This window comes from Lynx rufus, unplaced genomic scaffold, assembly GCF_022079265.1.
Source record: "Lynx rufus isolate CCGP_SWC_20201006 ecotype Redwood Valley unplaced genomic scaffold, mLynRuf1.p SCAF_36, whole genome shotgun sequence".
In the NCBI taxonomy this organism is placed as follows: Eukaryota; Metazoa; Chordata; class Mammalia; order Carnivora; family Felidae; genus Lynx; species Lynx rufus.
The window spans coordinates 821,102-848,987 of record NW_025814852.1 but is presented as its reverse complement, the minus strand read 5'-3'; the positions used below and the strand labels follow the sequence as shown (position 1 = coordinate 848,987).

Genomic DNA, 27,886 nt, shown 5'->3' with positions numbered 1-27,886 from the left:
CGCCCCTCCCAGCGCCCCCGGTCGCGGCCATCGAGCACCTCCTGCTTCCTGTCCGCCCAGTTCCGACACTCGTCCCCTCTGCCGCGTCCCCCTGACCCCTCGTGCTGGCTACCAGGGTCGGCCTGTGGGCACTGGGGGATTCTCCCCACCTCCCCTGGGCAGGACCTAGAGAAACCCCAGCCCTCTCCAGGAGAGTCTAGGCAGGAGGCCTGGCCTGGAAGGGTGGGCTGGGCTGGCTCTCAGGCAGCCTCGTTCAGAGGGCCAGGCCGCCGGCGTGGCCAGCTTTTCTCCGGCCCGATCCTGACGGAAGGAGCCACCACTAGCGACAGGAGCTGCACCGGTCCCGGCTGGGGTCCTGCCGTACTCTCCATGAAATCAAGGGGCAGCCAGCCAGTGGTGCTGACCCAGCTGTAGGCCGCACGGCAGGTAGCTGCAAACGTACAGTCAGGCCCTGGGGACATCAGAGTGACCCAGTCTGGGCCTGCCCTCAAGGTGCTGAGGGCTCAAAGCAGGGCAGCCAAGCAACATGAAGCCAGACCTATCCCACACACAGCCGTAGTGCCAAGGTGACAGGTGAGGACACACCTAGAGAAAGGGGCAGGGTGGTCACGCTTACAGTGACCTGAGAGACCAGAGCCCAAGCTCATATGGACCAGTGCCAGTCTCCTGGCTCAGGGGCTGGCCCATCCCTGACACCCCCTCTGCCTGGAGAGTGGGGTGCCCAGAAGCCTGGACTGGGGAGGGCAGGGGGTGGGGAGCAGGAGGAGGGTCCTCTGTGCACCGGACAAGGAGATAAGGGAGAAGATCTCCCAGCCCTGGTTGTCCGCCAACAGGTCCCTGGATGCTGACTGGGATAGGGAAGCGCTCAGCCAGCCCTGGACCTCAGCTCTGCCCTTAATCCCCTGAACCGTCTGGCCTCTGTGCTTTAACTCCCCAGGCACCCTGTGAGCCAGCCTAGCCAAGCATCACCCCTTTCCCTGGCCGGGAGCCACCCCCACTCCGGGCCTTAGGCAAAACAGGAATTCCGGCACCAAGAATCCCAGCCATGTAACAGCAGGGAGCCATGTGGCAAGACCACCCCGAGCGCCAGTGACTGGGGGCAGGGAGGTGGTGGCCAAAGGGTGGCCTTTGATGGGGACAGGGTCTGGGCAGCACCCGGGCTGGCTGGAACCAGCAGGAACAATTGGGCTGGGATGCTGCCCAGGCTGAGGGGCTGGTGTCACTGGCCCAGTGAAGGAGCTTTTCTTTCAGCTCTGGACCCCGACAGCAGAAAGGGTGGGAATCCCGGAGATGGTTCAGCCTGCTCGCAACCCCGTCTGGCTGGGCCCCAGCAGAGTCTCCGGGTGTGGCCAGCACAGGGCTCTGGCTCTGCGGGCACCCCCCCCGCCCCTCCCTCTAGGCCTTTCTTCCACAGGGAGAGCCCAGAGGAGGGAGAGGCCTGCAGATTAAGTTGAAAAGAAAGAGACAAAGGCGGCCCACAGGGAGCCCAGCGCAAGAAAGGGCAGCCGGGGCGCTGCCTACAGGCCCGCCCACCCTGTGCTGGCCCCCCTCCCGGCCCCCACACCTCACCGCACTGAGCCCAGGCACGGTTCCCTGATGCTCTGGTTGGTCCTCGGACGGAGACCCACCAGCCGGGAGAGGATGGGGCCAGGGTAGTGGAGGCCTGGATGCGGGAGGGCTCATGGCCCAGGGCCCAGATTAGTCCCGGAAGAGAAGGAAAGCAGGCAGGGAGCAGGGGGCAGCCAGGACGAAGCCTGAGAGTGAGTTCTCTCTGAGACGGAACCGGGGCCGCAACCTCCCTCCTTGGTGCAGAGACGTCCTTCCTGAGTGGGAGGCGGGCGGGGGGGGGGGCACGAAAGGGGGCTCCTGGCAGGAACTCACCATGGGAGGGGCCTCTGGGAACCTAGGGGTGACTGGGTGGGGGGGGAGGAGGGCTCCAGATGTGCTACATGTGGCCTGGCCCTGGGTCCTGGCAGAGGAATGCCTTTGCAGAGGTGCAGCCAGAGGGATCCAGGCCTCCCAGGTCGCGGACCCTTGCTGAGGCCCACTGACATCTTGGCTATGCCTGCCTCAGTCTCCCCGTTGGGAGGCGCCGCGTCTTATGGCTGAAACCTCTTAACCGGTAAAGGCCCTTCACTCTGTTCACCTGAAAAATAAGACAGTCTATTTGACTAGCAAAAATTGGTGTACTTGGGGATGACAGAATCGCAGTTGGCCATTTACAAACTCCAGCAAAACTACAGGCAGAGATCTGACAAAGAAAGGAGAGGATGCTGTTTTATGGAGGAGACGGAGGAAGGGGTTATTCTGAGCCCACGTCCACTGGAGAAAAGCGAGAGTTCAGAGTGACGGCCACTGGTGGGTCTCAGGGAGGGGGTGGGTTTCCCATAGGAGAGGTAGTGCGCATCTTTCCCTGGTGGGGCCTGTAAGTCATGATTCTTCCTGTGATTGGCCTTTAGGGCTCTGGCTCCCCCTTCCGGCCACATCCAGAGTCCACTTTGGTGACCCTTCCCTTCATTCACGTTCACAACTCACTGCTCCCTTTCTTCACGTGCTCATTCAGTCATTCAGCAAACACTTGTGCACCAGGATCTGTGCATGCACAGTGAGCTAGGGGTGCTCCTGAACCGCACGGTGTGGGCACAGGGGAGGCCCACCCACCACCTGTCCTGAGGAGAGCGGATTGACCAAAGGGACCCCGGGAAGGGGAAAAGGCTGTGGCGCCTTGTGAGGCACAGCAGACACACAGGAGAGCAGGTGGGGCAATTGTGCACGGTGGGAAGACTAACAACACGGGGCCGCCTGGGCGGCTCAGTGGGTTAAGCATCCGGCTTGTGATCTCAGCCCAGGCCTTTTTCTCAGGGTCGTGGGTCCTGTGCCCCGCACAGGGCTCCTCGCTGGGCGTGAAACCTATTAAAAAACAAACAAACACACAAGAGGGGAACGGGTACATCAAAGACCCCTCCGTGGCCCCAGTCGGAGCCACGCACTTTCTTGGGTTTTACGTTCGTTAGTCTCATATTTCTCTCTATAGTGTTCCACTTATCCACGCATTTGCGTTCATATATATTTTTCCCCCTAAATAAATATATCTGTTGCGTTTCCTGGTGCTGGACCGCAGTTTATGTTTACGTGCTGCACAGATGGTTCTGTAACTTGCTTCTTTCGCTCAGGTGACTTCTGAGGTCCGTCCACGTAGACCTCTGAAGTTGTGGTTGGTGTATTGTGGTTGCTGCACCGTTTTCTGGCCTGGCTCCCCCAAGCCTGCACGTCATCATCCGAGTGCATGAGCATGAGCACGAGCACGCAGGGGTCTCTAGCTCCAGGCTGGTTTTTGTTTTTGTTTTTTTGCATTTGCATTTGCATTTGCACGCATTTCCCTGGGGGAACTTCCTAGGAACAAGTGGGTGGTTGTATGCATGTGTGTGAGCATCCCCAGCAAACACTACATTGTTTTCAAAATGAGGGCGCCATCCGGCACTCCCAAGACCAGACACACAGTGTTGGTTCCCCTGCGTCCTCTCCGACGTTTGGAATTGACGTCACAACTTGACGGTTTGTGAGAAGCTGGTGAACATGGACCCTCGAGATTTCTGTGGCGCTTCCTGTGTTTCTGGAGAGACGGGGTGTTTTTCCTGTCTGCTGTGCAAGTGCCTGTTCAGGCCCTTAGTGCCTTTTCTAGAGGTTGTTTATGTTTTCGCATTCACTTGCAGGCATTCTTTATGTAGACTCTGAACGTTCGTCCTGGCAGCGAAGTCACGGAAACTCTGAATTAGTCCAGATGTGTTGCTTTTCTGCTCCTATGGGGTCTCGTGTGAGTAGTCTACCGGGAGGTCGTAGGGTGTTCTCCTGACTCGCTTTGTAAAGGCTTTGTTCGAGGGGCGCCTGGGGGGCTCAGTCCGTTAAGCGTAGGCTCTTGGTTTCGGCTCAGGTCATGATCTCACGGTTCATGGGTTCCAGCCCCGCGTCCGGCTCTATGCTGACCGCGCAGAGCCTGCTTGGGATTCTCTTTCTCTGCCTCTCCCCCACTCACACCGTCTCTGCCTCTCTCAAAGGAAGTGAATTAACTTCGGGGAAAAAATCGAAAGGTTTTTGCGTCCTGCTGATTGTGAGTCTGATCCACCTGGACGTGTTTTGTTTTTTTTTTTTCAACGTTTATTTATTTTTGGGACAGAGAGAGACAGAGCATGAACGGGCGAGGGGCAGAGAGAGAGGGAGACACAGAATCGGAAACAGGCTCCAGGCTCTGAGCCATCAGCCCAGAGCCTGACGCGGGGCTCGAACTCCCGGACCGCGAGATCGTGCCCTGGCCGAAGTGGGACGCTTAACCGACTGCGCCACCCAGGCGCCCCTGGACGTGTTTTTTGTGGAGGGTGAGAGGAAGGGGTTCCGATTCCCGTTCTCCCGCCTGGGGAACCGGTCGTCCCGGGCCTTGTATCCCGTGGGCTGGCCTTTCTGCCCTGACGGGCGGGGCGTGCCTGGCCCCCGGCCGGTCTGCGACACGGGCCCGTGCCCACACCACAGGGCATTCAGCCAGGGAGCGCTAGCGCGTCTCGATCTCTGGGAGGAAAGTCCCCTCTCCCTGCTTCTTTGGCTGGAGCCCTGAGCTCCTCCACAGAAATCTCTCGAACCAGCTTACCAAGTCCCTTGAAAAACCCTGTCGGTATTTCAGCCACAAGCGGCCCTGAATGTAAACACCCGTTGCGTGGGCACATTCCTGGAGAAACCTCGCTAACGCAGCCAGAAGGGGGCGCTGCGCCGTCGGGAAGGAGCCCCCAGCGCAGGCTCCACGGAAGAGTGTCCTTGGGAAAGAATCCCGGTTCCCGCCCCGCCGGGGACAGATGCACCGCCTCTCCTGCAAGAAGCCGACCCCCCCCCCCGCCGCTCACCAGTGGCCGTCACCCCGACCCCCTGCTTCTCTCCAGTGGACGTGGGTTCAGAAGAACGCCTCCCAGCTTCCAGCGTCTCCATAACACAACATCCTCTCCTTCCCGTTGGATGTGCCTATGGCTTTCCCGTGGTTCGCAAAATAACTCACAATTTTATTCCTTTTTTTTTTTTTTTTTTTGGAGAGCGAGCTCGTGAGCAGCAGAGCAAGAGAATCTCAGGCAGGCTCCATGCTCAGCACAGAGCCCATTGCAGGGTTTGATCCCAGAAACCCTGGGACCATGACCTGAGCCGAAATGCTCCACCAGCTAAACCCACCCCCCCCCCGCACCCCCCGCCCGCCCTGTGACAGTTCTATTCTGAAGATTAACAGTGAGTTAGACTGTACTTGTCCTTTCCTGTGAAGTCCCTCTTCGGTCTGACCATCAGGGTTATATTAGCATCGCAAACCTCTGGAAAAAGTTACATCGCATTTGCATTATCTGTTCCTTGAGAACTTGCCTGTAGGAGCACGCAGGCCTGGAGTTTTTCCTGCAACGTATCCACTTCAAGCGGACAGGCACGAGCTGTTAGTATCTGCCTAATTCCTGCCGCACAGGTCATGTTCTTTCTAGCATTTCCGTCCGCCCGGATGACTCCTCTGGCCAGGTGTCTGTCTTCTCAGCCACGCATTCCCCTTCAGCGATGTTCCCTCTGAGGCCTGTTTTCTGTTTCGCTGATTTGTACTCCCGTCTCTTTCACTCCACCTTGAGCGTATTATGTGAGCAGGAATTTTTGTGTCTGTTCCGGTTGTCTGTTCCCCAGGATCGAGAAAAGTAGCAAGTATGTAGTAAATGTTCACTAAAAATTAAGTATAATTTCTTCCTTCCATATGCTTTGTTATTTATTCTGCTAGGTCTTTTTCCGGCTTCTGAAATTCTGAAGTTCAATGCCCAGTTCAGTACTGACTAGCCTTCTTCTCTCCTGATGTGAGTATCTAAGTGTCTGGGTACATCTCCCTCTTGTGTATGTTGGCTGCTGTATGCTTTTTGCTTCCATTTAGGTCAACTTTTCCCACTTTCACTGGACTTTCTTATCTGACACTTGAGCTGTTTAGGTGTGTGTATTTCAATATCCAGAAGTCTGGGCTCCTTCTGGTTCCCTTTTTGGTGTTGACTTGGAACTTCCCTGCATCCCGATTAGAGCGCGAGGTCTGTCTGAGAGCCATCCTCAAATATATTCTGACATTTGTCGGACTGGCTTTTTCCCCAGCATGTGGTCGTAAACAGTTAGACCTGTTCCGCGTGTGCCTGAAAAGAATGTGTGTTCTCCAGTTAGTAAGACTGACTAACGCGTTAATCTAATTCTGCCCGTGACATCAAATTATTAGTAGTGTTCAAAACTACCACAGCCTACCAATTATTAGGGATGTGTATTAAATTTCCAACTGTGATGGTAGGTTCATCAATTCTTTTTTTTTTACTGTTCTGACAAGTCTTGACATATATCCATTTATAGCTTGAGTTCATAGAAGAATTTAGTCCAGATGTGCACGGAAATCCTTTATACCTTTTCCCCAGTGCCCTAGATGGGCATTTCATTTGTTTTTGTGTTTTGGGTTTTTTTTTTTTAAAGATTCATTTATTCATTTTGAGAGACGATGTACAGACGGGGCAGAGAGAGAGGGAGAGACAGAGAATCCCAAGCAGGCTGTGCACCATCAGCACCAAGCCCAATGTGGGGCTTGAACACATGAGCCGTGAGATCATGACCTGAGCTGGAATCGGGACACTTACCACCTGAGCCACCCAGGCGCCCCCCTATTCCCCCAGTTTTACATGCACTTACGTGTCTGTGCGTGTGCACACGTGTGGCTCTCTGTAGTCTTATCACACTCGCAGCCATGTGTACCACCAACCAAGAAACTCAACTGACCTTCACGAGACGCTCCCATGCTACCCCTTTCTAGCCACACCCACGTGAGTTCTCAGCCTTTGTAATTGTGTTACTTCACAACTGTTGTGTAAACGGATCAGGTACAACCTCTCCTTCTGAGATTGGCTTTTACCACTCAGCAACTTCCTTGAAGTTCACCCACATTGTTGAGCACAGCAATGGCTCCTTCCTTTTATGGCTGAATCGTATTCCAGGGTGTGGGTGAATCTACTCTGTTGGGTTAATCACCTAGAGAAAGACACTTGTGTAGTTTCTAGTTTGGGGCTATTACCAGTAAGGCTGTTATGAACACATGTTCCTGCATGAAAATGTCTTCACTGTCCTGGGATAAATGCCCAAGAAAGTAATTGCTGGCAAGTGTGAAGTCTGCAGGGCAGGGCAGCTGGCTGGAGACTCAAGGGAGGGTCAGCGTTGCAGTCTTGAGCCCAAAGAGCGTCTCCAGATGCAGAATCTTTTCCTCTTTGGGGGGGTCGAAGGCCTTAAACTGATTAGATGTGGCCCACCCACATTATGCAGGGCGATCTGCTTTATGCAAATCCTAAACATATCTAATGCATACCTTCACAGCCATATGTAAATAGCTGTTTGACCAACGGGTGGGCACCATACCCCAGCCAAGTTGACACATAAAATTAACAAACCATCATATATGGTATTCTATATTATTATTATTATTTGAAAATGAGACAGGAAGCATGAGTGGGGGAGAGGCAGATGGTGAGGGAGACAGAGACAATCCCAAGCAGGCTCTGTGCTCAGCACGGAGCCCAACACTGAACTTTACAGCCCTGGGATCACGACCTGAGCTGAAATCAAGAGTCAGACACTCAACCCACTGAGCCACCCAGGTGCCGCGTGTTAATTTTAGTTTTTAAAGGAACTACCAAAGTCTCTTCCGGAGCGGCTATGTCACTTGGCACTCCCACCAATAACATACGAGCGATTATTTCTCCACATCTTCACCAGCATATGATGTTATCACTAGTTTTCGTTTTAGCTATTCTGATTGGGGTGTAACAGCTCAGCTCACTGTCGTTGTTTTCTTATTTTATTGTTTAATGTTTAGGAGAGAGAGACAGCAAGACAGAGCATGAGCAGGGGAGGGGCAGAGAGAGGGAGACACAGAATCCGAAGCAGGCTCCAGGCTCCGAGCTGTCAGCACAGAGCCCGACGCGGGGCTTGAACTCACGGACCGTGAGATCATGACCTGAGCTAAAGTCAGACGCTCAACCGACTGAGCCACCCAGGCGCCCCAAGCTTTTTATCATTAGTTACTCTCTTCATCACTAGCAATGTCTTTTGCTTTAAAATATATTTTGTTTTATATTAACACAACCACTCAAGCTTTTCTTTCTTTTTTTGACGCCATATGTTAGGTCTGTCTCTTAAAACAGCTATCCGAGTTCGTAAAACTGCAATCTGACAATTAGAGTTTAATCCATCCACCTATGTTGTGATTACCGATGTAGCTCTATCACCTTATTGTGCTTTGGGGTTTTTTGCTTTTTCTTAAAGATCGAACTTTTTTTTCCTTTTCTCACCCTGTCCGCCTGCGCCTCCCTTCTTGGGAAGGTGTTGTCCCTGGCTCTCCCAGTTATTTCAAGACACACTAAATAAAATTTAAAGTGGTATCTTGTCCCTTCTTCGAACAACTCAAGCACTGTCGAATGTGCACAGATTATTTGATTCTCTTTCCTTGAAAAGGTGGTGCCTGATTCCCCTCCCACCCCTTTGAGAAAGGACTGGACTGAGGACTGGCTTCTAACGAACAAAGTTAAGTGAAACGAGGGTGTGACTCGGGACTCCTGAGCCCAGGTCCTCACAGGCACGTGGCTCCCTCACTGTTGCTTCTCCTGGGTCTCTGCTCTGGTGCAGCTGCAGTGATGTGAGGAAGCTGGAGGTGACGAGCCCGGAGGTGCTCCGCCAACAGCCCACGAGGGCGCCTTCTTGGAAGCGGGCCCGTCGGAGATGGCGGCCCAGAAGGCTCCGAGCCAGAACTGGCCAGTGCAACTGCTCCTGAGCTCCTCACCCACAGAAATGGCAAGAAAGGAACTATAGATTTGGGGGCGTCAGTTACGAGTCCGACTCGTGGTTTCAGCTCAGGTCACGATCTCACGGTTCATCGTGAGTTCAAGCCCCGCGTCGGGCTGTGCGCTGGCAGTGCGGGGTCTGCTTGGGCTTCTCTCTCCCCCCTTCTCCTCTCATGCTAAGTAAACATTTAGAAAATGACAATAACTCTTACTTTAAACCACTGAGCTTGAAGCTAATTTGTTCTGCAGCAGGAGAAAACTCATCCTTATTTAGGGTTCCTTCTTGACTTCTGCCTTTTTTCTGAAGTCCTTCCTCCAGATTGCCCTTTAGTGAAGTCCTATCGGTGGTAAACTTTCAACTATTTCTGAAGTGTTTTTATTTTGCCCTCATTCTTGAGTTTCTCTGGGTCTGGCCTTGGAGGGCAGCGAGTCTACGTCTTGGCCATCAAAGCCGCTCCCCTCCAGCTCTGATGGCACTTCCCCTGGAGGCCACTGGTTTCGTCTCGGCTCCTTCGTGATCTTGTAAGAGAAAATGTGCGTTTCTTCCCATTCAGCCTGGCTGGCAATTGTTGGGATTTCTGGGCCTGAGGATTGAGGTTTTCAGACAACTCTGGGAAACTTTAAGCTAGTTTATCTTCATATACCGTGCCTCCTTCCTCGTCCTCTCTTAGGAAATGCAACCAGATGGGTGACCCTCTCCCTCCGCCCTCCAGGACGCCCCCTCTCATTTGTGCTTCCGGTCTGTCTCTGGGCTGCGTTCTGGATCATTTCCTAAGCTCGTTTTTCACTAGCATTTTCATCTCAAGTTTAGTCCACTTGAGTTTTAAATTTCAATTTTTAAGTTTCTTTTTTTAGGCTTTACTGCTCACCTTTATAGACTGTACTTTCACAGAATAAGAAAGTATGAGGACTCATTCTTGTTCATATTTTCAAGAATCCTTTTTATTTCTTTAGACGAATAAAAATTATCTTATATTCTCTGATCGCTCCACTGTCTGAACCGTCTGCAGAATCGGTGGTTTCTGCTGGCTCGTCGTGGAGGCTCCTCACAGTGTTTGCAAAAAAATCTAACTTGGAGATGCTCATTTTCCTTGGAACTTGACCTCCGAGAACGCTTAAGACCAAGTGAAGTTAGGGTCTCCTCTGGGACAGGATCCTCAAGCAGGGACAGCGTCTCTACCGCCACCACGCCTTGGCACGTCTTGAGATATTTTGGTTGTCAGAACCGAGTGCGTGGACAGCAGCCAGGGCGGTCAGCGTCACACAGGAGGGGACAGCCCCTCCCCCGTCAACACTTACTTGGCCCCAAATGTCACCGGCGCTTTGCCGAGCAGGGTTTGGCTTCTGCCAGCAGACTAGGACCGCTTAAAAGTCTCCCCTGAGGCCTCTAGCGCCCCACAGGTCGCCTGACTTCAGACTGCAGAGAGGACCCGTTTGTTCACCCCACACAGAGCCCCAAGGACGAGGGGTTTCTATCCGAGTTGCCTGCCCACTCCACATCTCCCTCAGCTGGAGGGGCACGCTCTGCGGAAGGTCTCCCGCTAGAAGACGCCTGGGGCGGACAATGCGCCACCTCCTGCCCCCCGAGTCACGTGAAGGCAGCACAGGGAACGCAGAACCCCCGGGCGTGGCGGACGCCCCGGAGGTCACCGCTGCCGAGCCCGCCCGCCCAGAGGCTGCCACCTTCACTGTTCCGGCCTCTGGGCGGTCCTTCACTCCATCCTGGAGGGCCGGGTAGGAGCAAGCCGGGTGAAGCAGGGGGAGGGTGTTCCAGGAGACAGAAGAGCATTTGCAAAGACCGGAGGTGGGAGCTGACTGTCCGGCCCCGAATCATGTGGGGTAGGTCCTGGTGGGGGCGCTTGGCCTATGAGGAACCCTGGGGCACATCCGGGAGGCCCATGCGGACATCACTCCTGGGGACAGGGCCCTCCCCAGGACAGGGGCACACCAGAGCAACCCTGGTGACTACATCCTGCCCTGGCTGGGGTGTCTGGCGGGCCCAAGGCCCTGAGCCTGGGTCACAGGTCGCTCCGTGGGGCTTAGTTTTGGCAAGGAGGAGTGACAGCTGGCCCGAGTTATTTTAGGGTCTGGGATCTGTGAGGAGGGGCAAGCAGGCCAGCCTCGGCCCAGGCATGAACTCTGATCACTCTCCCCCAAAACCAGACACAGGCAGACCCCACTACTAGAAACCACCCCTTTTCTCCTCCACGTGCTCCCGGCTGAAGGACAGCCAGCCCCTAGACCTGGGGCTCCTGCGCCCAATCACCCGTTAGGCCCCCAGGTGTTCCAGCCCCCCTCAGGGACCCTGACTCAGACCCGGGAGGAAACCCCCAGCGGCGGCTCCAAGGCAGCTCTTGGCTACTGTGTGTGAGGCCCCTCTGCTGGCTGTGGTCGGAAGTGCAGGCCAGGGGAAACCGCTATCTTTTCCCGAGACCCCGGGTCAGAGAGGACAGGCCTGCCACAAAGCCGGGGCTGCCCAGGGCTGCCGGAGACCAGGTAAACACGAGGGGGAGTCCCCCGCTGACCACTGACAGCCGCTGGAGCAGCTTCAGGCTGTGACAGCACAATGAAGCCCCACCCCGGTTTAGCCCCCCAGGCCAGGACCGAGTCCGTATCTGGAGCCACAAGACATTCCGGGGCACAGCCTGCCTGCTGGCCCCACCTGGGCTGGGGGTGGGGGGGGCGCCCTGGGGGAGCCCCGGCTGGAAGAGAGGAAGAAACCCGTGTCCAGGCCAGTCAGGTGATCTTTAGCCTAAGTGGGGCTCAAGGAGGCACCTGCCCAGGCTGACTGCCAGGCCAGGTCCTAAGAGCCCCGCGCCCGCGCCCACGGCCGTGGCCGGCTAGATGAAGGTGGAGTCCAAGGGCCCAGCATCCTGCTGGCCGAGGGCGCGCGCCTCAAACAGCTGCTTGATGAGGGCAGATTTCTCCTGCTCCAGCTGCGTGATGCGCTCACTCTTGTCGGTCACCTCCTGGACGGGCGGGAGGTCGGTCAGGGCACCCCGGGCCTCCAGCCCCCACCCTGCACCCCTCCCCGCACCTCACCTGCGTGAGGAGCCGGTTCTGCTCTTTCAGCATGAGGATGGTCTGCTGCTGCCAGCCTGGGGCTGACGGTGAGGTGGGGGCCAGGGCTGGGCACGGGGCCCCCGAGGACAATGAGGGCAGAGCCTACGGGAGGGCACAGTCAGGCAGGCCTAGCCTCCGGGACAAGGGTGAGGGGTGGCGCCAAGACGGGCACGGGCCCTAGGCGGGCGCTGGGTGGTCTGGGGGGCACTCACCCTGCCAGCACAGGCCGCGGCCAACAGTTCCCCCAGGCACCGGGCTACCTCCTGGACCTTGGGCAGCAGCCGGCCCAGCGGGAGGGGGCTCCCCTCGGTCCCAAGGTCCTGAGAGGAAAGCAGAAAAGGGGAAGGTCAGAGCGCAGGACCAGCCACCGTGCCTCGAGAAGAGCCCTCACAGGTGGCACCCTTGTCTCCCCAAATTACTGCTTGAGCAGAGAGGGAGCCTACGGGTGTTGCCGGTGGGGGACATCACGGTGTGTGTGCGTGTGTGTCGGGGGTGGGGGTCCCAGCACCCTGGGAGGAGGGACGGCCGATGTGTTCCGGAATAGGGCATCCCGTGCCTGCCTGGGGGTGCCTGGGGTTAGGTGGGTGGTGCCTGCAGGTGCAGGGAGGGGGTCACCCTGCCTAGGGACGGGGACAGCCCGGTCCCGGGCGGCGTTACTCACGGTGCTGGCCCTGCTCCGGCCCAGGCGGCGCTGGCGCTCCTGCACGCGCTGCAGCTGTTGCTGGTACCAGTCGCGGCCCCGGGCCATCATCTCCAGACCCTGGAGCAGCACCTCCTTTTCCTGCTCCAGCTCCTTCAGCTGCTTCAGCTGCACGTGCGGCAACGCACACGTGTGAATGGCGCGCGCGCGCGCACACACACGACGCGCGCCCACGCAGGCCAGCCGCGCCAGCACAGCTCTGCCGGCGCGCGCGCCTGTACGTGAGTCCTACGCGTGCCCGTGTTGGGAAGCGCCGCCCCGTTTGTCCCCCTGCGGGCGGGCTGTCCTCTCTCGGCCCCTCCACGCAGCTTCCCCAAAGGAACGCAGGCGACACCCCCGAGCTCAGCTTTGGCAAAGGACAGCCTCGTGAGGCCGGCTGGTGCAGGGGCAGTTCCGGGGAGGGGCCGTGCCCGCTGCATGGTGCACGGAGGCTGCTTTCTCCCTAAAGGGCTTCTTCGTGTGGTCTAGAGCCACGTCTCGGGTGGATTCAAACCCAGACAGGGGACAGATGTTTGTAATTAACTCACATTCCAGCCATAGGTCCCCCAGAACCCAGGCTTGACTGCCACCTCCCGGGCAGAGGGGTGGTCCAGGAGACCAAGCGTGGGGGCCAAGTCCTATCCCAGGCAAGGCGGAGAATCCCCCAGAGCCCTCACTCACCAGGTCACAGTCCACGCCGTTGGTGATGGTGTGCCTCCGACGTTCCCCTCGGGCGCGGGGGGCCCGATGGGCATCGCCCATGCCTAGCTCCCGGGCCCTGCAGGCCGCTGCACCTGCCGCAGAGGAGCAAGGACCTGGGTCACCTCCAGGCCTGCCTGATCAAGCCCAACGTCCCCCACCCCAAGCCTGGCGGTGCACAGCTGGGAGTCCAGGCCTACGTCTCTCTGGAGCCACGGGCAACTCAGAGCCTCTGCACGGGCCCTCCCCATCTCGACCCATCCTGGGGGCACGGGCAACGGCCCAGCGCGGCACACACCTTGCCTCTGTGCCTGGCTGGCGGCTGGCTCCCCACTCCATCCCCACCAGCTCCCCTCACCCCTCCCTTGGTAAGGGCCGTGTGACCGCTGAGGCTGCTTGCCTGTACACACAACACAGATGTGTGCGCCCACACACATGCCCCAGCACGAGCGCCCTGGGGCAGGGGCTTTACCCGGTTCTTCTCAGCACTCCCGCTGCCCGGGGTGCTTCGAGTACACTGCAGGGGCTCATGGGCTGCTAAGTACAGGGGGAGTGAGCAGGCCTCTGGCCGTCCCTGCTTCTCCCTCCGGGTCTGCCGGGGCCTTCAGGGGTGACGGGAGTCCGTTCAGGTGAAGTGTGTGCAGCTGAGTGTGCTTGGGGCTGAAAAGCCATCGGGGCCAGCTGACTTCCCCGGGGGATAGGGAGCGCGTGCAGGGCAACCCGCGAGGCAGAGTAGGGTGCGGGTGTGGAGAAGGTCACCCTGCTGGCTCCCGAGCCCTATCCCCCCACACCAGGCTCAGCCTCACAGGCTCTGCCCCCTGCACTGGGGGCGGTGGTGCAAGGAGGGAACATGTCCACAGGGCTGGCACCAGGTCTCTGCAGGCCTCCAGCCGGCCCTGGCAGACGGGCTCCGAGCCAGCCCAGAGTTCACGTCCCAACCTGCCCATGCTGCATGGCTGGCACAGAAGATACAGCAGAGGGAGGCTAGAGACCATGGAACCTCAGAACCCCCGGGCTTGGTGTGGGGGCAGCTCCCAGATGCCCAGATGACAGCACGCTGGATGTTCAGAGGGCCCAGCAGGCGGACGCAGCCCTGTCTGTCCCCGTCTCGGCCTGAGCTAGCAGCTTGCACCAAGGGGGCCAGGGCAGGCCTGGGTGCACTGAGCTCCAGCAGGGGATAGGGAAGGGGCCCTGGATCTCTGGAGCGGGGGGGGGGGGGGCTCTGTGAGTATGAGGGCTTTCTCTTCCTGGAAATCTGGGGGAGCCTGGAGTGCCAAAACATGCCATGCCTCTCGTCTGGGTCTCTGCCTGGAAAAGGTGACAGTGAGAGCCTGGCCTGAGACTAAAGCTGTTCTGTGGTGTCGGGCACCCGGACAGAACAGGACTGCAGGTCTGAGGCCTCCAAACCCCAGTCCCACGGCTGATTTTCAACTACGTGCAGCCACAGGGACGGCACTAGCCCTGCACTCAGAAGCGCCCCCTGCCTGCCCACACCACAGGGACAGAGTGGTTGGGCAGTGAGGAGCAGGGGGAGCCCCCAGCCTGGGGTGGGCTTCTGGACGGCTGCACCAAAGAGGCCAGGAGCCACTGTGGCTCCAAGCACCAGTCATGGGGCTGGGGGACACGGGCAAGGCTGGGGTGGAGGTCCAATGAAGCTGGCAGAGCAGTGGAGGCATAGAAAGGGCTGGCAGCGGCCTTTGGGGGGGGGGGTGGCGGGAGGCCTGCACCAGGTAGCGCACAGGTGCAGGCTGAATGGGCTGAGGGGTCTGGACCCTGCCGCCAGCCATAGTGCAGGTGCTATTTCCAGGGAAGACACTGGGCGGGGGGGCACAGGGGAGCCATTCAGCCATCTCCCAGCACTGCCAACTGGACCGGAAGCTAGGCAAGCAGCCGGCCGTCCATCCACAGCGGCTGCGCCTGGGTCTCTCCCTGGTGTCGCCCCTGCAGGCTTGAAGATTGGGCTGGAGACTCACCCACCGCTTCGCTCTTCCTGGCAACCAGGCCAGGTCCTTCGGGGCCACCTCGGCGGGCCCTGGCCTCAGTGGTGGAGGCAGCAAGCCCAGCCGTCTGAGCGGAGCTGCGGGACCGAGAACCCAAAAGGGCAGCGAGGGCCCCGCCCAGCCTGGGCCCCTCTCTCCTCTGCACTAGAGGAAAACTCTGCCTAGGCAGTTACCACGGATACGACCGAGGGTCTAAGTGTCCCCAGGTGTGGGGCAGGGGTCCTCAGTGCTCAGCTCAGGCCTTACAGTGGCTTCCCGGTGGAGTTTGGGAGTCGTCCACCAGCCCCTGGGCCCTACGATGGCCTCCCGCTGTGGAGGGGGAGGGGCTGGCCCCTGAGCACACCGGGAACCCAGGAGGCCGCTTTCCCTCCAGGCGCTTACCGGCCCCCGCGGTAGGAGAAGGGCCGCAGCGCCTCTGCGGCTCTGGCCTGAGGCGCCGGTCGCGGGGGTTCGGCGGGGGGCGGCTACGAGGCGGGGCTGGGGGCCGCCCCGCACTCACCAGCGTCCGCGCTCGGGCTCCGCTCCAGCGCCGCGCCCTGGGGCCGCTCGGGCTCCGCGGGACCGGGCGCTGCCTCTGCGGGTCCGCACAGCTTCTCTAGGCTCCGGGCCGCGCCGCCGGGGACGGCTGGCGGGGGCCGCGCGCCCAGGGGCAGGGGCTTCCTCTCCAGGACCGTCCGCGGCTCGTCAGCCGGCGCGAACACCAGGCGCGGCGGCGGCGGCGGCTGACCCCCGGGCCGCGCCGGGCAGCCTCCCCGGGCCGGGGCGCGCGCCTGGCCCCGCGGGCCGCCGTCGGCGCTCAGCAGCGAGGTGCGCAGGCCGGCCACGAAGCGCTCGAAGGTCAGGTAGCCGCTGGCCGGGGCCACCTGGCGCAGGCCCTCGAGCACGCCGCGGGGCAGCTCGCGCGCGTCGGCGCCCTGCCAGCGGGACTCGATCTCGCGCAGGTGCACGCAGCCCCGCCGCCGGTCGTCCAGGATGTCGAACAGCGTGCGCAGACTCTGCAGGAAGGCGCGCGGCAGCCCCTCCGTGCCGGGCGCGGGCGCGGCGGGGGGCCCGTGGCCCGGCTCGGCCATCGCGGCTCCGGCCATGGGCTGCCGCCGCCGGGCTCCGTCCTGGGCTCGGTCCCCGCGGCGCCCGCGCTGCGTCCCCCCGGGGCCCGACGGCGGGGCCCGGCCGGCGCGCGCAACCCGGCGCGACAATAGCTGCGACTTTTTGAATGGACCCTTCTCGTGGCGTCAGCGCTCATTAGCATTCGCGGCAGCCATTGGCCGAAGCCGGCCCGTCTGCTCCCGGATTGGCTGAGAGGCCGCCAGCCCGGTTTGATTTTTCCGCCGAGGGCCCCGCCCCGCCCCGCGCGCTCCCGCCGCCGTGCGGGGAGGGGCCGGGGGTGCGCCGAGACACGGGTACTAGCCTGGGGGCGGGGTCCCGACTCGGCCTCCTCCGGGTCTCGCGGGTGGCGGGCGGAGCCCCGAGCGGACCCCTTTCTCCTCCCCCTCCTCCTCTCGCGGCGGCTCAGCCCTCTCGGAGGGGCGGGGCCCGGCGCCCTACGAAAACCTGTCCCCAGGTGGCCTCGTGGGGTAAGGATGGGGAGCACACCTCCTCTGGGAGTCACCTTCCCTGTCTGACTCCCCTGGGGGCTCTTCGCTGAGGGTCCCCGGGCCCAGGCACCTCGACTCTGGGGCGCATTTGCCAGGAGAGTCCCAAGAGGACTGGGCTCCAGCCGGCAGGACGCTTCCCCTTACAGAGGCCTGTCTGTCCACACTGCTGCCGGCTCCTCCCCTTGTCCCTGGGGATAGCCTGGCCTTTCCTGCCTACTGCAGGACAAAGCCACTTTTTCCTGTGTCCCCAGATCCCCATCTGGTGACCAGCTCTCCTCTGCTCCAGGCTCTTCCCCTGGCCGGACCCTTCCTCCAGCGGTTCCCCAGGCGCTCCCGGCCAGGCAGCCCTGTGTCCCCAGCGGCCCCTGCTTCATTTCCAGCCAGCATCCAGTCATTCTGTCTGGTCAGTCTGGGAGGGGGCCGGGGCTTAGCCTGCGGTCTCGTCCAGGAGAGAACTTCCTCTTGCTAGGGCGGTAAGGTGACTTTCTTCCTGCCCAGGACGTGCGGTCCGCTGGGACAGGTGCCCTGTTCATGAGAGCCCCCCTGTCAGGGCTTCCTGACTCCATTGTAAATGCGGCCTTCCTTTATTACCTTTCACACGCCTCAGAGTTGAGGCTCCTTTATGGTAAGGAATTTTGGAAGCACCTAGAAAGCTGTGAGCCTGGAGTTTCCCCGTGGAGCCTAGCTCATCCCAGCCTTCCCCTTCAGGGACAGAACTAGCCAGAGTCCCAGAACAGCATTCAGGCCGCTTTTCCTGTAGTTCGCCTCTCCCTCCTCCTCTCCTTCCAGCACACCCTGCCCCATCCCCCATCCTTAGGGTGCCCAGCGTTCTCTCACCTCTGGGCCCTTGCACATGGTAGCTGTCCCGCCAGGAACATGTTTCCCTGTCTGCTCCTGGCCATCACTGTGCGTCCTTTGAAACCCCACTCAGGTACCTGACCCACCCTTGGAAGTCTGGTTAGATGTCCTGACCTTCAAAGCATAAGGCTGCTTTCTTCTAGTTCTTGTGCTTCTCTCCCCATGGGTCCTTCCCTGTGCTTTCTGGAAGCAGGACAGGGCCACCCCAAGGCCTGGCTTCAGCCTGGCCCGCAGTGGAGGCTTAGTGGGTGACCGGCACATGGGAAGCCTCATCCTGGAGGTCACAGTGGAAACGCCACCCTTGGGTGGGATGGGGAGGCCCAGGGACAGCTCCGTGGTGGTGGTGGTGGGGGGGGGGGGTGTCGTGTGGGTGTGGAGGCCAGCGGGCAGCGGCAAGCGATGCTGCTACAGCTCAGGACAGCAGGACAGCGTGGCCAGCAGCACCCAGGCCAGGGCCACTGTGAGCCTGAGTCCACCGTGCAGAGAAAGCAAGGCCTGCTCAGAGTATCTGGAGCCATGGAGGAGGAAGTCCCCGCTGGCCTTTGGCCTGCCGGCCTCCCGGTGGGCTTCTCTGGCTAGGCCCTGGAGGAAGGTACAGAAAAAACTGGAGTGAGTCCCAGCTCTGGGTGTGGGACTAAGGCGTGGCCCTCGTGTACTTCCTGTCCTGAATTCTGACCGCTTCCTCCTCTCTAGCCTGGCCCGACACTTTCCTAGCTCTGTACCTTCCAGTGTTGCTATCTCCCCCGCAGGGCTTCCCAGAGCCCCGAGCCAGGTGGGTCCCCTGTGGCCCCTGTGCTTTTTGAGGGGCCCATCCCCGTGGTGATCATGTTCTCACTGTGCCAGCTTGGAGCTCCTTGGAGGTGGACAGGGGGACTGGGCCCCTTTGTCCCCTGCCTAACGCAGCATGGAGTCAAGGACAGGTAGCTGCCGAGTTCTGGTGATTCTCTGGTCTCTACTCCTGCAGTAACAACCAGGGACCTTGGCCAAAAGCCTGCCTTTGGCGGGTGGTCCAGGAGGCTGTTACTCACCCCTGCCTCCCTGGCACTCCCACCTGTCTGCCCGGGTGGGTCAGCTCTCCTTCTTCTGGCTCTTTAGGTGCCTCTGGCTACACAGCCTCAATTGTCCAAACCCTCCCGATCTCAGCCCCACCCCCACCTTGAAGTGAGATTTGGGGGTCACTCTGACTGAGATGAGCCCTGAGTTCACGTGACACCTGCCTTCAAGGGCACATGTGCAGGGGGTAAGGGTTCCCCTAGACTCTGGCCTGGGGTGTGGGACCTACTCCGCTCCTTGGTTCCTTACCTCCCATGCACACCTCCAACATCTGCCCCAAACTGCCCTTCAACTGCCACAAACTATTGGAGCAGCCATTCATTCATTCATTCATTCATTCATTCAGAGAGCACTCCCTGAACACTTGCTGTGGCCCAGTCACTGTGCTAGATGTGGGATTCAACACTCATTCACCCAACAAACATTTCTTGAGTTCCTCCTGTGTGCTGGGCATTCATCTAGAGTGAGGGGGCACAGCAGTGAACCAAACTACATCCAGCTGTTGTGGAGTTTCCTTTCTGAGGGGAGTCGGGCAGCAAAGAACACAGAAAGGCAGGAAGGAACAGAGATGGATGGGAAGGTGCTGTCTGAGCCAACATGAGCTGGGATGGTCTTCCCAAGGAGGTGACACAGGAGCAGAGACCTGGCAGAGTGTGGCAGGAAGTCTCTGGGAAAGAGTGGTCCAGGTAGGAGGAACAGCAAATGCAAAGGTCCTGAGGCAGGCCTAAGGCCGTCCTTGAAAAGTCCACCAGAATTTAGAGTGCACCCCCAGGGGGCTGTGAAGCTCTCCTTCCTAACCCAAGAAAGGAACATGTGGGAGTTTCTATGTACAGAACCCGCCTGCACGGAGACACAATTGCCTTGTAAGGGTTAAATTGTAGTGTAGGGCTAACTCTTAGCTTGAAAAATAACACCCTCATACTCTTGTAAATTAGGCTTCACCAATTAAGGAAACAAAGGTTCAAAGAAAAGAGCATCGGAGGCAGGGTCAAGGAGATCCACTGGTTGCAACTTAGAGGCAGAGAGTCTAAAATAAACACCTCATTGGGCGACTGTTTCTAACTCATCTGGAAATTGTTTCTTTGTTCTGTTCCCAGGTGATGATAAAACGATGTGATCGGCTATAAAAACTCTGTACCCCGGCTGTTCCGGGCGCACTCTTATCAAGAGTGTTGGTCCCGATCGGTCGGCCTTGCCTCTCATTGTAATAAACTTTGTCGTGACTGTCACTGGTGCCCGTAGCATTCTGTTTCACGAGTCGTGTGGATGTAACAGCCTTAACAGGGGTTAGCTGGGGCAGATCTGGAGGAGAGGTCACTTCTCATTTCGGGTCCCAAACTGCCATTCGAATTTGTTTTACTTTAAGATTTAATAAAAACTTTTTTTTTGGAAGCTTTGTCCCCAGATGGCCCAAGCTACTCTCATTATTTTTCACAAGGGACTTTATAGACATCAAGATCGCTATTTTAATAATAGGAAAATATTTTAAAGTCATAGTTAAGATAACGCGGCAGGGCGAAGGGCGAACCTGAGCGGTTCTGGTTACGTGGCAATGCGAAGGACGAAGGGTGTGAAGGAGGAAGACCCCGCCGGTGCTGGGTGGCCCTCTTGGGAGGCCTTGGCGGCATCCAGACAGCCGACCCTACTGGCGATTCGGCTCTATCCTCCCCAGCCCAGACGGCAGGGGTCTTGGTCAAGGCAAACACAGTCTCCACGTCGGGTGCCCTGACCCTCAGGGCTGTGGGGTCCAGAGGGGGGGGGTACGTTAGAACTGAAGTCCGCCCTCACGCGCCGGGATCAGGGGTTTCGGGGCTCTCCGACTCGGGGCCCCCGGGTCCCCACGCCTCGGGCGTCGCTAGCCCTCTGACTCGGCCCCTCAGCGTCCGGCGCCGAGCGGATAGGGGCGGAGTCAGGCGGGAGAGGGAAGGGGGCCCCTGGAGGAGGGGCGGGGCCGGAGGAGGGAGGGGCACTCGGGGGCGGGGCGGGGGCGGGGGCGGGGCGCCCCGGCCCCGCCCCTCCGGGGGTCGCCACCGCCCGCCGGGTCCCGTGACGCCGGTAGGAGCGCGCGAGTCACGAGTGCCCGCGCGGCCGACCGCGGCGACATGGCTTCGGAGCGGGACGTGCGCGCCCGGCTGCAGCGCGCGGGCCAGGAACACCTGCTGCGCTTCTGCGCCGAGCTGGCTCCGGGGCCGCGCGCCGCGCTCCTGGCCGAGCTGGAGGCGCTGGAGCCCGAGGCGCTGCGCGAGCACTGCCAGCGCGCGGCTGCGGCCTGCGCGTGCCCCCCGGGCCCGGAGCCCGGCCTGGCCGCGCGCCTGCGGCCCCTGCCCCCTGAGCGCGTGGGCAGCGCGAGCCGGTGCGACCCTGAGACGCGGCGGCTCTGGGAGGAGGAAGGTAGGCGGGGCGGGGGTCCCCGGTCGGGGTGGGCCAGGCCGGCGCAGGGGGCCTTGCCCAAAGTGGGGTGACAGGAGAGCTTGTACTTGGAGGAGTGTGGCGCGCCTCGTTCCTTTGTGGAGTCTCCGTTCACACGCCAGCTCGCGACTCAGGTGTAGGACTCCAAAAGCTGCGAAGGTGGCAGCCGCCCTCAGGCGGCTTCCCCCTCCAGCGAGCGCTTTGTGCAGGCGCACACCTGGATGGTCAGCTGCCCAGGCCACAAGCCTACTGACAGCAGGGAACCCCTCGCACATTTGTACGCGCCCCGTTTCACAACCGCGCTGGCCCCGGGTGCACTCTTGGCTTCTTGGCCTTACGGGTGAGGCAGGTGCTCCTGGAGGGAAGCTGCCCAGGGCCCCCACCAGACTGCTCTGACCAGTCTGACCTGGTGTTCCCTCTGAAGGACCCAGGCTGGGAATAGGCCCTGGGGGACATGATCAGGACCTCTGATGGGTCTGGACAAGGTCAGATTTGGATGGGGCCCTGGCCCACACGAGGTCGGAATGTTGTTTGGAGATCTCTGTTCTGTGGCTCTCAGAAGTTTTAGAGTCCTGGGCACACGTCTGGCTTGCTCTGAAGTGAGGGGGTGGTTATATGGCAGGTCCCAGGGGTCCCCTCACGGCACCCTCTGCCCCCAGGTTTCCACCAGATCGCCCTGAGCAAGGTGGCTGTGCTGCTGCTGGCTGGTGGGCAGGGCACGCGCCTAGGCGTGACCTACCCCAAGGGCATGTATCAGGTGGGGCTGCCCAGCGGGAAGAGCCTGTACCAGTTGCAGGCAGAACGGATTCGGCGGGTGGAGCAGCTGGCCAGCGAGCGCAGCGGGACCCAGTGCGCCATACCCTGGTGTGCCTTTCCCTCCTCACCCTGTCCCCAGAATGATCCCCCTGCCCACGCAGCATCAGCCCCGCCCCGCACCAAGACTCGAGTCCCAACCCCCAGCCCCAGCCCCAGCCCCAGCCCGGACTCCGAGGCCAGCCCCTATCGGAGCCCTGGATCCCCGAGCGGCCGGGCCCTTCCAAGGGCCTGCTCAGCCCTGCCTCTCCTCGCAGGTACATCATGACGAGTGAGTTCACGCTGGAGCCCACCGCCAGGTTCTTCAAGGAGCACGACTTCTTCCACCTGGACCCCAACAACGTGATCATGTTTGAGCAGCGCATGCTGCCTGCCGTGACCTTTGATGGCAGGGCCATCCTGGAGAAGAAAGACAAGGTTGCCATGGCCCCAGGTATGCCGCGCCCCTGAGTCAGGGAAGCGCTGGCTGGTCTAGAACAAGGAGCTAATCGGAGGTCAGGAGGGCTGCACGCGGCCAGAACGTCACGCTAGAAGGCTGTGTGGTCCTGGGCGACTGGCCTCCTCTCTCTGGGCCTTGATTCCCATGTGTCGCGTGACACAGCCATAGGGCTACTTGGATAGTGACACAGAGCTGCCTCAGGTACAAGGTCCAGCCCCAGGGGCCTCTCCTGCCTCCAGCAGGCTCTGGACTGGATGGCTGAAGCCCCGGGGACTGGTCCCTTTCTCCCTTGGCAGATGGCAACGGAGGGCTGTACCGCGCACTGTCAGACCACCAGATTCTAGAGGACATGGAGCGTCGGGGAGTGGAGTTTGTGCACGTGTACTGTGTGGACAACATTCTCGTGCGGCTGGCTGACCCTGTCTTCGTCGGCTTTTGCGTGCTGCGCGGCGCAGACTGTGGGGCCAAGGTGAGCCTCCCCGCCCACCGCCCGGCTGCCTGCCTCGCCCCGGCCCCGGCCCCGCCCCAGCCAGCCTTTCCTGTCTCTGCCTCGGCTGCAGGTGGTGGAAAAGGCGTCCCCGGAGGAGCCGGTGGGGGTGGTGTGCCAGGTGGACGGAGTCCCTCAGGTGGTGGAGTACAGCGAGATCAGCCCCGAGACCGCACGGCTTCGCGGGCCCGATGGGAGCCTCCTCTACCACCTGGGCAACATCTGCAACCACTTTTTCACTCGAGGCTTCCTCCGGGCTGTCGTCAGGTGTGCTCACCAGGTGGCCAAGGGTGCTGGCCAGGGAGGCTGGCCTGAGCCCAGTGGGGCTGCGGTCAGGGGCCAGCCTGGGTTGGGGTGCATTTAAGTCGGCCAACGCCACCAGACCTCTAGCAGCTGCTATAAGGCTCTGGGGCCCGGTTGGCCTGCTCTTCCTCCCCACACGGTGGCTGTGGCCTCAGGCCCCACCTCTGCCCTGCGACGTGCCAGCTGCCATTTCACCTGGGCGGGGATGTGGCCAGTGGTGCCAGTCTCTCTCGCGGGCTGGGGAGCGTAAGAGGGTGCCTGTGTCCTTCCAGAGACAGGGCTCAGCTCCCGGGGCTCCTGTGCCCTGCGGTGTCCATCTGTCGGCCCATCCTGCCTGGCCAGGTGTGCAGAGAGGTGGGGAGGGGGCTCCCAGGGGTGTCCCCTCTGAACCGTGTCTTTCCTTCTTTTGTTCTCCTGTCTCCCCGCCCCCCCCCCAAGTGAGTTTGAGCCCTTGCTGAAGCCACACGTGGCTGTGAAGAAGGTCCCGTACGTGGATGAGGAGGGAAATCTGGTAAAGCCGCTAAAACCAAATGGGATAAAGCTGGAGAAGTTTGTGTTTGATGTGTTCCCGTTCGCTAAGTTAGTGGCAAAAGTCGTTTATTTTTTTCTTTCTCTCCTCTCCTTGTTTTGGTGGTGGGTTCTGAGACCTAGTTGGGCTGGGAAGTGGAGGCTTGTGGGGGACAGTGGGGGTGCACCTTTGCAGTGGGGGGCTAGGGGCTGTAGGCGGGCTCCAGGAGAAGGGGGCGCACACTGCCCCTGCAGTGTGAGCATGGGGACATCTGGAGCAGTTGGAGTCTTGGGGGCTGTGCTTTGGGGGCCACCCCTGCCACTCCTGAGCCTTCCGTCTGCTCCTGGCCGGGGTTAGGAGGCTGTTCCCGGGCCGGTAGCTGGGGGACTCCCAGGGGACTCGGCCCTCAATCTGGCGCCTCAGGGTCTGTGGGTTTGGCAGGTGGGAATGGGGTGGGGGGTGGGGGGAAATCAGGCAGCCCCAGGGATCTCAGAAACAAAGACACACGCAGCGACTGTGGGCCTCCTGCGTGGAACAGACCACCATTTAGTCGTCGTGAGCCCGGTGCAGGCTTTGCCTGCCCAGGACCAGGGCCTCTGGGTCAGGACGTCTGGTCACCAGCTGTCGTCCGCACAGGAACTTCGTGGCCTTCGAAGTGTCTCGGGAGGAGGAGTTTTCTCCTCTGAAGAATGCTGCCTCGGCTGCCGGCGACAACCCCACCACGACTCGGCGCGCCCTGCTCCTGCAGCATTACCGCTGGGCCCTGCAGGCAGGGGCCCGCTTTCTGGACGCGTGTGGGGCGCGGCTCCCTGAGCTGCCCAGGTGAGTGTGCCCGTCAGCATGCTCCTCAAAGGACAAGGGTGTCAGGGTCCAGCTCCCCACCCCAGGCCCTTGCCGGCTCCACTGCTGTCTGAGCTGCGATGGGAGCTTGGGCTCCAGCACCACGCTGAGTATGGGTGGCCACGCACCCGGCCCAGCCATACAGTGACTGCCTGCAGCTTTGAGCCCAACTCCTCAAGGTCTGCTCAGGGCCTCGGGGAAGGTGGGTGGCTACCAGCCTTCCTGACTCATCTGTAAGCTCTGAAAGCAAGACCTAGGCATGACGTGTAAAAACAGCAACGCAGGTCACGTTTCGGGACTGGAAAAGGAAACGACAGAGCCACCACCTAAATCGCGCTGCTCAGGGGGACCTGTGCGGGCTACCTGCAGGGCTGAGGGGTGTCTTCCAGCCCAGATCAGAGCTGATCACTCAAGTCAGGGGCAGTTTGCCGAGGGCTCTGGGGGTGCCGTGGAAGGGAGTGGTGCTGAGAAAAGATCTATGGGAGCTGGGCCAGGCAAGGCCAGCCCCAGGGCATACACCCTGGAGCAGGTGCTGACACGTGGGCTCCCACAGCTTGCCCAGCAGCGGAGAGCCTCCTGCCATCTGTGAGATCTCGCCTTTGGTATCATACTCTGGAGAGGTGAGAGTTGACTGGCTCATTCAGGTCTTTTCTGGGGTAGGGATGCATGATCGGGAGGAGGGCTGGGGAGTGGTGGATGCTGGGGCGGAAAGTCACAGCTCTGCGTCACGTTACCGATGAGACAAATAGTTTTTCAAATACAGAGGATCCTCTAGGATGTAGGGTGGGTGAGGCATCAGGAGGCCCCAAGGACCAGGAGAGGCCAGGAGGGTATCAGGTGAGGCCAGAGGCTAGGGTTCCAGCCAGGCTTTGTGGGAGCCTTGCAAGGAAGGAATGCTGGCGCGGACCCTTTGAGAAGATCTGGGCTCAAGAGGGCCTGGGTCTGCAAGTGGCATCCGACCCTTAGTGCTGGGAGCGAGTCTGGCCCTACCCCACACGGACTCAAGGCAGAATATGGACCCCACCTGGGGACAGAGGTTAACGTGTGGACGTAATGACATCCTTGTTTCCAGGCTCTGGAGGCGTATCTGCAAGGCCGGGAGTTCCCATCCCCGCTGATCCTGGATGAGAACCGGGCCAGGGCTCTGCAGCCCTGACTTGCTCTCTGGCCTGCCAACCCCAGGGTCCTGAGGGGTGGCGCCGCTCCCGTCATCGTTCCCGGGGACACAAGTGACCAAACAGGGCTCTCTGGCCGTGCTCCTGGCTGTGAGGTCTGGACGAGAGGCAGAGGTGCGGCGTCCTCGGGGAGGGCAGCAGGCCTGCCTCTGTCGGAGCGGAGACGTACGTGAGGACGGCGGCACCTCGAGCCCTACGCGCAGATCCGCCCGGCGGGGAGCGCCGGCCACTCCAGCTTTTCTGCAGACCCACGGACGGACGAGGCGAGAGGAGGGGACGGTGTCCGTCCCCCGCAGGGTGACCTGTCCAAAGGTGCTGCTCCCTCCCTCTCTTGCAGCTGACCCAGTACCTGGCAAGGCGGGGGGGGGGGGGGGGTCACGGCCTAGCCCTCCAGCCCCCCCGGGCCCACCACCTACCCCCACCCACCCCCCACGCACAGCCTGCACACCTAAACGTGAATTCTCTCCATCTCCCTTGGAGGCCTTGGCTCCTCGGCCAGGGCTACGGTTGGTTCAGGCTGCTGAATTTTAGGTCTTTTCCCCAACAACCAGTCGGACCAATTCCAGTGGCCGCACGTGGTGGCTAACTGGTCTGAAATATAAGCAGGCGGGGAGCACCGTCCCCCAACCAGCTTGCCAGTAGCTTCTGACAGATCTCGGTGCTCACGGACCTCCCGCGCTCTCTGAGGGAGACACAGACTCCACGTACGGGGCCACGGTCCCCACGCTGCACCCCCGCGGCCCCACCGAGGCTGGGGAAGACCCGCTGGCCCTGGCCCCTAGCCCTGCTGCTCCGGGCCCCAGTGCCTGCGGCTCTCCCCTCCGGAAAGCAGCACGGGGCACCTCCCCGCCCGCTGACGCGAAGGGCGGCGTGGAATGCAGCCTCCCGCTCCTCCAGGCCGCCTGCTCCCACGCCCTCGCGCTGCGGCGACACCCCCACGGAAGCCGGTTTCCCCAGGGCAAGGAGGTCACCTGGGCGGTGGGTTCAGAGGCCGCTGACTCCTCCAGGGGCTTGTAGTGGACTAGCGGAGGGTGGACGTGTGTCCCCGCACCCGGACCTGGGCGTGGCGGCGGGGTCGGGGCCAGGCCCAAAGCCCAGAGGAGGACTCTGCTCCCACCCGCGCTGTGCCAGTCCTTCGCAGGCCTCAGAACCGAACCGCGTGCCTTACGACGCTTCTCCCAGCTGCTCCGCTGGCAAGCAGAGGGCCTGGGACAGAGGAGGGCCGGCCAAGGCGGGGGCCCAGGTCCGGGGTCCTGCCCACAGCTGTTGCTCCTCACTGCCACTGCCCAACGACCGTGCAGCCTCTTTCCTACACCAGCTGGGGAAGCTACTGAAACGGCCTGTTTTTAAAGACCCCGTTTATTGTAAAAGAATCACAGCCGCGCGTAAAGTTCCAAACGCGGCCCAGAGATCCGAGGCACAAGAGCCTTCGGAAAGGCTTTTCCACAGGATTGAAGCACGTCCCCAAACCAGGAACACGGGTGGAGCCCTAGGTCACTGCTCACAGGTGCGCGCTGCTGTGCACACTGCACTCAAGAGGCAGGACGGGCCCCTCAGCACAAAACTGTCCCTCGCCAGACAACCGATAAGGAAGCCACGGACTTCTGAGAGGCTGCCAAACTCTTTGATTTCCCGCAGAACGTGGCGGATTCCCAATAAACGCAAGATGCCGTGATTGATCCCTGGCCTGGCGAGCGCAGTTTCTGACCCGCACGGGTGCTGGGAACGGCAACTGGGGGTTCCCAGCTCCGTGCATCCAAGAGAGCAAGAGTCCACACGCTGAGCCCGCACCTGCTCTGGGCGGCCCAGGAGTCCCCTCGAGCTCCCACCCAGCTCTTCGCCAGGGTCTCAGGGAGGCCAGGGACCACCTAGTGAGGCTGACACCCTGGGGGGGGGGCGGGGGGAAGAACCACCCCACCCCACCCCGGCTAGGTCTCCAGGGGTGGGCTCCCGCGCCCTCAGCTGGAGAGCCCGGTGATCCACCCTCCAGATACCACCTTCTCCCTGCTGTCGGCATGTGCAGGGACGGACGCACGAGGGCACCGCTGGCACTACCGGCAGAGCCCTGTGTGGGGAAAAGACCCGCAGGGGCCTCGGGGATGACCCCCGCTAG

At 60.7% G+C, this 27,886-nt stretch overlaps 2 protein-coding genes across 2 annotated transcripts; one reads left to right on the top strand and one right to left on the bottom strand.

Moving 5' to 3' along the window:
• Positions 1-11,521: 11,521 nt before the first annotated feature.
• SAPCD2 (suppressor APC domain containing 2) lies at positions 11,522-16,378 on the bottom strand. The gene is made up of 6 exons (XM_047093855.1): positions 15,793-16,378; positions 13,276-13,388; positions 12,577-12,723; positions 12,128-12,235; positions 11,895-12,017; positions 11,522-11,821 (listed from the first exon to the last, which is right to left on the bottom strand). Exons 1-6 carry the CDS (start codon positions 16,376-16,378, stop codon positions 11,693-11,695), a joined length of 1,206 nt encoding a protein of 401 aa, XP_046949811.1. The 3' UTR covers positions 11,522-11,692.
• A 4,513-nt stretch (positions 16,379-20,891) lies between these two features.
• Positions 20,892-27,452, top strand: UAP1L1 (UDP-N-acetylglucosamine pyrophosphorylase 1 like 1). Its single transcript, XM_047093881.1, has 9 exons — positions 20,892-21,190; positions 21,868-22,072; positions 22,279-22,454; positions 22,757-22,929; positions 23,021-23,214; positions 23,689-23,829; positions 24,395-24,580; positions 25,152-25,218; positions 25,671-27,452. The coding sequence occupies exons 1-9, from the start codon at positions 20,902-20,904 to the stop codon at positions 25,752-25,754; spliced, it is 1,515 nt and encodes a 504-aa protein (XP_046949837.1). The 5' UTR covers positions 20,892-20,901; the 3' UTR covers positions 25,755-27,452.
• Positions 27,453-27,886: the final 434 nt, after the last annotated feature.